This window comes from Vigna angularis, chromosome 8 (assembly GCF_016808095.1).
Source record: "Vigna angularis cultivar LongXiaoDou No.4 chromosome 8, ASM1680809v1, whole genome shotgun sequence".
NCBI classification, from domain to species: Eukaryota; Viridiplantae; Streptophyta; class Magnoliopsida; order Fabales; family Fabaceae; genus Vigna; species Vigna angularis.
This window is the reverse complement of record NC_068977.1, coordinates 12,121,499-12,133,587: the sequence shown is the minus strand read 5'-3', so window position 1 is coordinate 12,133,587 and position 12,089 is coordinate 12,121,499. Positions and strand designations below refer to the sequence as shown.

The following is a 12,089-nucleotide window of genomic DNA, read 5'->3' as shown; positions in this document are numbered from 1 at the left end:
CCATGACACACTCCTCTAGCACATTCCTCTTACTTAACCAGTTAAGGAGAACTCCTCAATGATGAAGACACATCCTTCTACCGCAGACTCATCAGTTGTCTAATCTATCTCACCAATACCAGACTACATATAACATTGTTTGTCAACAATATCAACCAATTTGTTTCATCTCCAACCACCTTATATCAACAAGCTATCAACTACATTCTTAGATATCTAAAGAGAACCATTGACAATGGTAGTTTTATCCAAAACAACAATACCAATCAACTCAAAGCCTATAGCGACTCTAATTGGACCACCTGCCTCAACTCTAGAAAATCTATCACTAGTTATTGGTCTACCTCGACAAATCCATCATTTCTTGAAAGTCAAAAAGCAACCTATTGTTTCTCGAAGTTCATCAAAAATATAATAGTGTGCTCTATCCTCTGTCACCTCTGAACTACAATGACTCATTTATATTCTCAAAGATCTTCATATACCCATTATTCAACCAGCTATAGTTTATTGTAGCAATCAATCAACTATACAAATTACCTTCAATAAGGTGTTTCATGAACATATTAAACACATCCAAATACACTACCACATCGTAAGGGACAAGATTAACAATAGTCTCCTAAATATGTTACCAATTTCAACTACTAAACAAGCTACGAACTTTATTCGATCTACTCCAAACTCGAGAAGGATTGATAGCTTTCACAACTCAGCCTTGCAGGAAAGCCCGGTAGCTCAGTCCACACAGCCTAGCAGCTGGACCTTGGAGAAGCCCGACAGCTCAGTCTACACAACCTAACAGCTCAACCTTGGAGGGAAGCCTGGCAGCTCGATAGCTTGACACACCACAACCTGACATGCTCGGCATCACAACTTGATCGTTCGTGGTTTCTTCTACTCCTTATGCGTCCTTCTTCTCTTTTTTTATTTTTCTATTCCCTATATATAATTGTTCCTCCTTATAAATAAAGTGACGAGTATTGTATTCTTCTTCTGTTTTCTTTTGTCAAGTTTCTTAGTTCTACGTTTAGGGCTCCCTTCTTTTTCTTTGATCTTCCTATTTTTCTCTTCGCTTTTTCTTTTGCATTGTCATTACTTCTGCTATCACTTTTTTAAATGTTATTGTGAATTACATCTTTAATTATGTTAATTTTATGCCCTTCTTCTTCTTGCATCTCCATCATATCAAGTGAGCTCAAAAGAAACTATTGCAGTTAACCTCATGGTCATAGTGCATCTCCAACTCATTCAATTCATAGATCTTTTATCGATAAAGCCATCATGGATGCCATGCTTGTGGCGATCATATGTTCAAAATGGAAAAAAAAAAGGCAGCATCTGCCATGCAACATAAAGCAAATAAAAGTTTTTGCAGCCGTAATCCAAAATTACATTATTGATTATTTTTTAAATTTATATTATGAGTTATACATTCGAAAATTTGTTTTATGGATTATAAAATCTATAGTATATATTATATTTTAGGTTATATTCTAAATTTGTATTATAAATTATATAATCTAAAATATAAATTTATATTTTTAATTTTAGATTATGTAATACAATTCAAAACTATAATTACAGTATAAGTACATTTAGAATTTTAAAAGATACGAAAGTGTAAGAAAAAAACATGGAATGTAGAAAGAAATTTCCCAGCAGTTGGGAGAAAATAGAAAAGAAGGCTTGCACCTAATGAAAAAGAAGGAGAGCGGATTCGACCATTCCAGTTTTGCTTGGTGCACTCCCCATTTTGGTTTTGCACTCCACTTCTTTCATTTTACTTTTTTAAGCTTTTTCTTGCTGCATCCATGGGTTTATTCACGCATCCCGACTCTTTTTAACTACACCTACATCTCACCCATACACTCATATTTTATTTTATTTTTTCCCATTTTGATCTTCATCTTTATTCTTACAACACTTATTTTACTTTTTATACCTCCACCTCACTTACTGTATGGTACATCATTTTTTTATACATACACCATTATTTTTTAAAATAATAAGTTATTAAACAATAGGAAATATTAAAAATAAAAAGCATTTTTATTTTTTAATTTTTGGTGTTTGTACCGCATCACCTATTATTCTTTTTCAAATAATTCATTAATACAAAAAAGAATATATAAAAAAGTGTTCAAAATTAAAAATCAATCAACACTCAAACAAATATTCTTTTTAAAACCTATGTTTAATGAAAATATGTATGAACAAAATTAGTCATTGTTGAGTTTACAAAATATAAAGGAGAAAAATATTTTTTACTTGTCGAGCTACCAAAAAAAGGTTTCTCAAATAGTTTTCTAGAACTATGTAAATTCTAAATTTTCATTTTAAATGAAAATATGTATGATTAAAGATCATTTTTGTTAAATCCTTTTAAAAAAATATTGTTCATTTGTACAACATTTTTTTTAAAAAAATTAACATTTAGAAAAAACAAATTCCTTTTATATATTTAATTAAAAGTATCATCTTTATACAAACGTTAGAAACATTAATACCTTTTCTATTCTTGGATATAATGTGGTTTGGCAAACTACTTTATAGTTATAGTTTTTTCATAATTTTTTATTTGTCATCACACCGTCTAATGTTGTACCAGACGTCTAATGTCGTATTGGTCCTATTAGGTGTTTGTACACTTTTATCCGATTTCAAAGTGATTGCACTAACACTTTTTGGTTTATAATTATTGTTTATGATTATCTATTCCGGGAGCTTGGTTATACCTTGAAACAAAAATTGATTTAAACATTTGCCCATTCGACCAATTTGATTTTATAGACTCTAAGTAGTCACTTTTTTCCTTTGCTAAAAATTCATATTATTCACAACCATAAGCATAAGGAGGCTCAACACTCCTTCATATTCATGCAAGGTGAGACAAAAATCAGTTGGATGATCAATAAATGTGCAAATCCCACATAATTCAATAGTCCTATGATACAATGCCATCATCTTAACTAAGGATGTCAAATCATCAAGCTTGCTTTCTAACTTTGCATGGTAAGTAAGGTATCCCATCACATTGTCTTCTTTAGTTAAGATCATTAAATTGCTTCTAGTATTGAAGTATTGATTTCAATCAATTACCTTGCCATAGTTGGAATTTTATCTATCAAAATTCCTCCTTTGGCTACATTTATCATTTGTTTGTTATTTGAAATCTCATACGATAGTGGTTATTATCAAATAAAACCTAGGTTAGATAAAACCTTAAAAAAGGTCAAGTTAGGTTAAGTGAAAGTCATGTAAGGTTAGATTGAGGTGAGCCAAGTTAGGTTGGTTTAAGGTAAGCTCAAGCATGGATTGAGCCCAAATTAGGTTAGATTGAGCTCAAATCAAGTTAAACTAAGTTGGATCTGGCCTTAGTCAAGATAAAAATGAGTTAGGTCGAACCCACGTTTGTCTAGGTCAAGCCTAAGTGAGCAAACATTATGTATCAGGTCATGTTTAAGCTTGATCAAATTAGCTAAACTCATGTTAGGTTGAGGTTAAACCAAGTTGCTTGAAACTAAGATCATGACAAGTCGTATCATACCTAAGTTAAATTAGGTTCAAATAAAAAAGGTTGAATTGAGTCCAAACCACACAAGGTTGAATCAGGTCAAGACGAACCTAATTTAAATTGGATCAAGTGAAGCTTAGGTAGGTTGAGTTGAATCTCAATCATGTAATTAAGTAGCAAATAATAAAAATAATTAATCATTAATTTACTTTCTAGAAATATTTTGTAATTTAGAATATTTTAAGAAATAATGCAATTTGAAAAATAATATTTAAGAGTTAATCAAAGTCACATTTTAATGGTGTAGGAATCAAATTCACGGTGACCCTAATCCTAATTCACTTTATCTGAAGACTTTATAAACTTAAACTACTCATTTAATGGATAAAGAGAAGAAAACTTGTTTAGGAGTAAGTTGAAATTGGTTCATACATCAAAGTTCAAATTAACAACTTTAGTAAGTAACATTACACATTGCCTCCTCCAATATGTTTTTGCGAAGAAAGACCAAACATAGTGAGATGAATTGTCGTGGGAGAAAAAATAAAACATGAAAAGATCACCACTAAATTCATTAACTTTATTAACTTAATAAATAATTAGCTATCAAAAGAATCAATGATAAATTATATATACTAATTTAGGAACATTTAACTTATATACTTCAACTTAATGAAGAATGTTATATTTATAAAAATAAAAGCTACTCAAATATTTAAATTAGGCTTAGTTAAATTTTAACTTACTAATAAATTTGGAAGCTTTCAATTAAATTTCGGTTAAATTTTGTGGTCTATAGACTATTAACTAGGGATGTGGTTGTTATCTTACCCTATCTTAGTTTTTGACACATGTAATTTTATAATTTTGCAATATTTTAACTAAAAAAAATCTTTTATCACCTCTTCGTCCATAGAGAACTGTAAAAGAAGAAGTTTGAAGAAAGATTAGGGACCTTCAACAATATGGCCACATGGGTCAACCACAAGAAATAACATAAGCAATGCAATTCTCTTTAACAATCAAAACCTTCAAAATATTATCACATTGTCCACTTTACGGTACGGAAAATCTTATGAATGAATTAATCCAAACTTCACACTTAAGTGCACATTGTACAATACAAAGATGAGACCGAATTGAAAAGTTAGTTACACAAAAACACTTAAAGTTTCAACATGAATATGTAAGTGTTCTACATTGAACCTGTTATAAGAAAGGTTGATGAACTAAAACTGATATTTGGATAAGAAGTTCACTAAAAAGTTTTCACAGAAAAGAGTGTCGAAAATGTCTAAAAATTGTAGGAAAACGAAGTAGTTAGAAACTTTCAATGAAAATATTGCAAACTTATAAAATTATTATCCTGTAAACTTCAGTCACATCACTCAACGAAAAAATGTAACTACAAAAATGGAGTGAAAAAGTTTCAAATTTTCAAAGACTCAAGAGTCCACAAAAAATTTAAATTATATATACATTAGCCACATTTTTTGTATTGTAATAAATTTTTTACTTATACCGCATCATCTTTTATTTGTTATTAGAAGATATCAAGTCTCCTCTATTTATTATGTTAACTTCTTTTTCTCAATATAAATAAAATACTCACTGTCGTAAAAAAAACACACCATTCCATCTAAATTTCATCTAGAGTGTAACAATTAACGAGACCCATAAAATACAATTAGCTTAACGGAAGAAATGTATTAAAATTCGATGGTTCTAATCCTATGAAAGCATAAAGACATGAAGACAGTCATTGATAAAATTCAACACTTTGAACTTCAAACCTCAAATTATCCTGAAACACGAAATCAAGGGCATTAAATCATAAGGAACCATACAAAATCCAACTAGTGAAGCCTTTGCATTTCCTATAGATGTTCCAAATGCTCAATTACAAAGTTACGTAATACAACTTTGGAATAAACACGTCTAGTCTATTAATCTGCATCCATTTCTTCAAGAGCTGCTTTGGCGGCTGTTTTAGCCTCTTCTAGAAGATCGTCTGGGACCTGCACAGCATACAGTACCATATAGATAACAATTCTCAAACTAAAACAAAATCTATAATTCCAGGCAAACAATTTCTAACCCAATGAGGTCACAGCAACAGCAACAATAATCAACATTCTAACTCAAAGGATAGCCTCTTTTGCAAGAATGACTGAACACACTAATTCCTTTCTAGATGTAGAGACCACTAAACTGGGTTTTGTTTCTCCCAAGTTTTCACTATTTACATGACTAACTATCCATCAACTGTGTTGGACCTTGTTGGCAAAGATTTCCAAGGGAACTCGTTAAAATAAATTCAGGTCATCTTATGCGAACGACATGAATTCCTTATCAAAAGAGAGACAAGAAGCAATTGGAGGATAAAAACTGTCCAGTGATAAGAAGATGCAAAGGCCAAGGATGCCAGAGGTTTAGCATGCTCCACTTCACAGGGAGGAAGAATTTGCAAACAGAAGTCAAAATAACCAACCAAAAGTGCAGAAAAGAAATCCATATTACGGGAGTCCTGAGCCATAGGAAATTATGCAATGAAGCAGGGATGGTCCAGAAACATTCCATGGATAAATTTCATGAGTCAAACCAAAATCATGGAAAAGGGAGCCACACGCAACTTACATTAAGCTACAGTATCTAAACACCAGCCATACTAGACTAAAGATGCTTCATAGTGTGATAATCTTTTTACCCCCACACAAATAGTTGAACACCTAATAAAACATTAAATCCACCTTGAATGGAATACCATGGGAGTTCAAAATAGAAAATGAAGTCTTTGCAGCAAACTGAACTTGTACTTCGTACAACAAAGATAATTTAAATGCCAGCCCTAGGTAGCAACTCCTTCAATGCTCTCCCCTTACCCCAACTTGACAGGCCAATATTTTCACTTCCGGTAATTTACCTTTCAAAAACATTTTTCTTTAGTCTTTTTATCGTCAGCTAGAAAATATAGCTTAAAAAAGAATATACAGGATGATAAAGCAAAAGAAATAAATGTAAAAACTACAACTAGCCCCAAATGAGGCATATTTGTCACTGTTATAAACTGAAACAAATTGCCTGCATATAAAAGTAACTGAAAGCACACCCAAAAATACCTTTACGTGTTGTCGATTTGAATCATCACATACCCAGCTCATTTCTAGTTCAAAATCTTTGTCCTTTGCCTCATCATGAACTCCATATATTCTGCTTGACACAAAATTATTATCATTGATACTCTAATCAAAATTAGCAACAGTTCGTATGTTAGAAACAACAAAGCATTCAAATAAAAAATTGGGAAAGTCCACGTTCAAGAATATAAAAATAAAGCAACTACAGATACTGTAGCCAATAACCATACATTCTACTTACATCTTAGCCACTTCAATAACCCCTTGTCGACAAGTCATATCAGCAAGCTTCAGCTTCTCAATCTCTCTGCCAAGAAATTAACAAGACTGTTTAATATCATATTGAGTACACGTCTAATATATCAAGATCTCATTTGAGTCATATTTGTCCAAGTCTACCAGTTTTAGGCAGTTCTTTGGTTCAAACAAACTAAACACTGAACTGGTACATTGGTTTCCTCGTTGAACTGGCTGGTGCAGTCCGTTGTTCCAAGTTTAACAACCAAATAACGAGGTCAGAGTTATCGTTAAATTTGGTCAAGAATCCAGTAATTTCTTTTTCTTGTCCAAATCAATATGGATATTGAGTACACGTCTAATATATCAAGATCTCATTTGAGTCACATTTGTCCAAGTCCACCAGTTTTAGGCAGTTCTTTGGTTCAAACAAACTAAACACTGAACTGGTACATTGGTTTCCTGTTGAACTGGCTGGTGCAGTCCGTTGTTCCAAGTTTAACAACCAAATAAGCAGGTCAGAGTTATCGTTAAATTTGGTAAAGAATCCAGTAATTTATTTTTCTTGTCCAAATCAATATGGCCCAAGGAATACAACAGAGTGCAAGTAAAGTATTTCAATTGGGGTAAAAGGCTAAATGATTCAGGAGTGGATTCTGATTTACATTAAAGCTTCCTTGATTTTGTCTATTCATTGCAATTATTTAGAAGCATATATCAAAATGAAAACAAGTGGGAAAAATTGAACACATTATCATTTGGTTTTCTGATAACTACCCCCACAAACTCGATACACTGACTCAATAAGAGATGTTTCTAGAAGATCCAACACTCTCTTGCTTCACCTTCAGTAGCTTATAGCCATAATTCACAAACCAAGATCCCATATCACTCTAATAGTTATTAGATAGCATGAAATATACTTTGCTGGAAATCAAGAGAAAGTTAAGGATACAAATAAAAGGGCATAAGATACCGCCCCTAGCAAAGACAGTAAAAACAAAAACATAATTACTACAAAATATACACTTACGTTTTAGCAGCCTGCCTGCCCTTCCCAATTGCAGCACCAAAATATCTCTGGAACAAATAACAAAAACACAAATCAATACAAAACTGGCACACATGGAACTTCTAAGAACAAATAGCAATAGCTTGAGCAATTATCGTTTCAAAAAACAATAAGTACACTTACATAGGAAACACCGGAAGGTTCAACCATATACAACTGGGGCCCATCCCTGTCATAACCTCCTAGTATGACACCACATCCAAAAGGTCTGCATTACCATAATATATCTATTATTAATATGAAGTGCAATAAAATACAAATTTGAATTGACTACAAGAGATGTGATCTGATTGAACCTGAGCCACCAATATAGTGTACAAAGGTGCACATAACTAGCCACACGGTCAGCAAGTTCCTTAACAGGAATTGGTTCACCATAAACGCTGAAAAGATATACGAGTCAGAATGAAAAGTTTTCCTCTCAAAAGATAAAAACAAACATATAAACCACACAGTTAAGAGATACTTAGTCATGCGAAATAGTATATATAGACCACTTATTTTTCATGGACGTTGCAGGTTCACTTTTTTTTTTTGGGAGAAAGCAAGGTAAGAGTTTATTAAGTTTAACTTGAAAAGTTAAAATAACAAGTCAAATTATACAGGGCTTCATTGGTCTATCTGAACTGAGCTGGTGAAATCTTCTACGTAATGCTTATTTTCCGTCAGGAAAATATGGCTTAATGAAACGAACTTAAAATAGCATTAAGTTAAAATTAAAAAATACAAGGCTTTTGCAAGGTGTCAAATTAGTCCATGACAGTAGCAACAAAAAAAAATATGTACTCATCATACATTTAGATAAATAAAAGGGATGAGGAGAGGAAGCATCTTCAGATGTATTTGTTGCAAGAGAACGAAGCAAACCTGTCATAGTTAGTTGCTTCAGACTTGGCCCGGGCAACAATTTGCCTGCCATCAGCTGCTAATCCTGCTACAGCCTAAAATTGGAAATAAAAGGATTCTGACACACATGGCACCGTAGTATGACCACTTAAGTAATGCTTTAACTTGATAACAGTATGACCACTTAAGTAATGCTTGTATGAACTGTATTTTACCAATAACATCATGATTTCCATGACGTCTCTAATATCCACCTCAATAAACAAATAAGAAAATTCCTGAAACATTGTTACTCTTTAATGTTTGGTTAGTAACAATCTATGATTTACTATGCTCACCAAGGCATGAAATAAATGCATCAGAATTTCCATAAACCAAAAACTATTTTACTTCCAACCATGACGTCTCTAATATCCACCTCCAATAAACAAATAAGAAAATTCGTGAAACATTGTTACTGTTTAATGTATGGTTAGTAATAATCTATGATTTACTATGCTCAACAAAGCCTGAAATAAATGCATCAGAATTTCCATAAACCAAAAACAACTTTTACTTCCACTTACGGTACTGACTATATACAAAATGACAGGGCTCATACTTCTTCACTTTCTTTCACTCTTAACCTTCGTCACTAAAACCAAAGTTTAAAATTAGCGGTCACAGCTGCAGCTAAGGTTTTACTATGAACTTAATATTGCCGGATATCGTGGACAAATGAAGCTTATGCGACCCCGGAGACCACAAAATAAAAATCCTTGAGATTGCAGCAGCAATTGCATCACAGAACATTTTTAAAAACACCAATTCACCACTTCATAAGTAGCATTTCAAGATTCACTGTCAAGCTTACAAACAAATGCAAGTCAAACCACGAATCTCTTAAGCAATTGTCTTGTGGTTATCATAAAATAAAAACAAATATCAGATGCAGCAAGCAACAAATAAAGTAAAATAACAGGCAAGTGGCTATAGACAAATTACCATCCCAGAATGACGATGAACCGAGTGTATTCTTCTGTTTGAACCCGGAAGCATCATTTTCGACGGAATAAGCTTCTCTACACCCTAAATCCAAAAGCCCAAATCAAGAAAAAAGTTAAAAAATAAATAACTACAAAAACCCTAATGTAGCAGAAATTTTAAGAAAAACCTACCAACACAACTCCGTCTTTGCATTTGATCCCAATAACAGTTCTGGAACAAAGTTTGAAATGTAAGATCAGCAGCAAAGACACAATTATAAAACCAGTATCATAATTATTAACATACTTGTTTTAAATTGAAATGCATAAATTGAAGAAAGAAAAAGGTACCCGCTGTTGTCGACGGCTTTGGCAGCGTACTCGATCTGAAAAACGCGGCCATCAGGAGAGAAAGTGGTGACCGATAGATCGTAACCTGTTCCGATGCTACTCATTTTTTCAAGCTCTGATTTTTCCTTTCTGTTCTTCTCTGATTCTTTCAGTGCTGCGCTCCCCAGAGGAACTAACCAACGAATATAAAGGGGTCTTAACTTGCTCAAGAGTTTAACTGGGTGCTGAAAAATTTACATATATAAATTATAAAAATAAAAACTAATATATAAATTTATTCGTTATTATGAGATAAATATTTGCTTATTTATATAAAATTGTAAATTATTTTTAACTTTTAAATTACAATTTCATAAATTATCATTTAATTATAAATTATAACTAAATTCTACTATCCACTGTATATTTATGGGTTGGGATAATGTATTGTTTAAAATATAGGTTTAAACTCGTCTTCTTATTTTGTACGAGAATCTTAAGTGGATTCTTATATTTTCAACTGTCTCAATTGAATCTATATATTTGTAAAATGTCTCAAATGAATCCATATATTTGCAAAATGTCTCGATTGGGTCCAAATATTTAAAAAGATAAGTCAATTAAACTTTGTCCGTTAAATTTTTACAGACGGCGTTAAAATGAGATGACATGCCCCCTGATGTAAAAATGTTTTATTATGGTGAAATTGGCAAGTAATAACAACTTTTTAGAATTACTTCTAAGTGTTAATTCCACCATCCACTCCTATTAGAGATTTCCTAATACTATAGAGTTTAGAGCACTTCATCATGATATAAAAGATGTACTTCTAAAGTTGGCTATTAGAGCAATACATATGTTAATTATTTAAGTCAACTAATGAATGGCAAAGCTAGGGAGGTCGAGTTAGAAACTTTTTTCGAAGATAATGGTTCAGCATACTATTGAATTCAAGAAAATGAGAGAGGACATGGATCAAAGGTTGCATAATCGAATAATTGATGTGAAAAACATCAGGATTCAAATATTAAATCAACAATCAACTATAGAATCACAACACGATGATATGTCTACTGATGGACATACAAATTTTATTAAAGATGTTGTTGAACTTGTTAATGATGAAGCAGCAGAGTCAACTACTTCAGGTGTAGACTTTCTCACAAGATGAGATTATGAGGATTATTGATGATCCTATTTACCATCCTAATGCACTTGATGATGCTGAAATTGAGTTGAAGCCACATGCTTCACACATCAAGTTTGTTGGTGTGCACAATGGAAATAAAATTTTAGTGGTGATATTTGTTGACTTCGTTCCAGAACAAAAAAAAGGTTGTTAAAACAAGAAAACAGGTTAGATTTATATTCATTTGATATCATTGTTGATAAAAATTTAAAGATGCATGCATGTGATGGGCAATCAGTGCAGTCTTGAACAACAACTTTTACTTCAACTTTAGCATTCTTGACAGATTGTAAAACATTATCAAGTTCAGTTTTCAAACATGCATTATCATCAACAAGGTTATTTATTCTATATTCAAAGTCTCTTTTTTCACTATTTAACCAATTAGCCTTGTATTGTAATTTCATGGCCTTAACATGCAGTTCTTGAAATGTATCTAAGAGTTTATAGTACCTGTCTTATATAGGTTTATTATTAAAACTATAGCCCACTACTTTCTGAATTCACTGAACCAACCATTAGACATAGATTTGTCTCTTCTTCTAGACTTTGATCATCATCATCACTTGAAGAACAACTTGAATCATAGTCTTCCCAAGCAATGCAGACTCTCCTTTGTTTGTCCTTTCTTCTGTCTTGAGTAGTCTTTTCATCAAGTCTTTGTTTGTTCTTCAAGACAGGACATTCAGGCTTAATATGGCCTTCCTTTTCGCATTCATAGCATGTGGGAATCACAACCTTGCTCCTTTTTTTATTGCCTCTAAAGTTACCTACAAAGTTAGACATAACTTTTCTG

The 12,089-nt window shown here is 32.3% G+C and overlaps 1 protein-coding gene across 1 annotated transcript; it reads right to left on the bottom strand.

Annotated features, from left to right (window-relative positions):
- Nucleotides 1–5,279: 5,279 nt before the first annotated feature.
- LOC108345924 (proteasome subunit alpha type-3) lies at nt 5,280–10,337 on the bottom strand. Its single transcript, XM_017584779.2, has 10 exons — nt 10,126–10,337; nt 9,967–10,006; nt 9,794–9,877; nt 8,831–8,904; nt 8,260–8,346; nt 8,087–8,171; nt 7,925–7,971; nt 6,896–6,961; nt 6,637–6,727; nt 5,280–5,535 (listed from the first exon to the last, which is right to left on the bottom strand). Exons 1-10 carry the CDS (start codon nt 10,227–10,229, stop codon nt 5,464–5,466), a joined length of 750 nt encoding a protein of 249 aa, XP_017440268.1. The 5' UTR covers nt 10,230–10,337; the 3' UTR covers nt 5,280–5,463.
- Nucleotides 10,338–12,089: the final 1,752 nt, after the last annotated feature.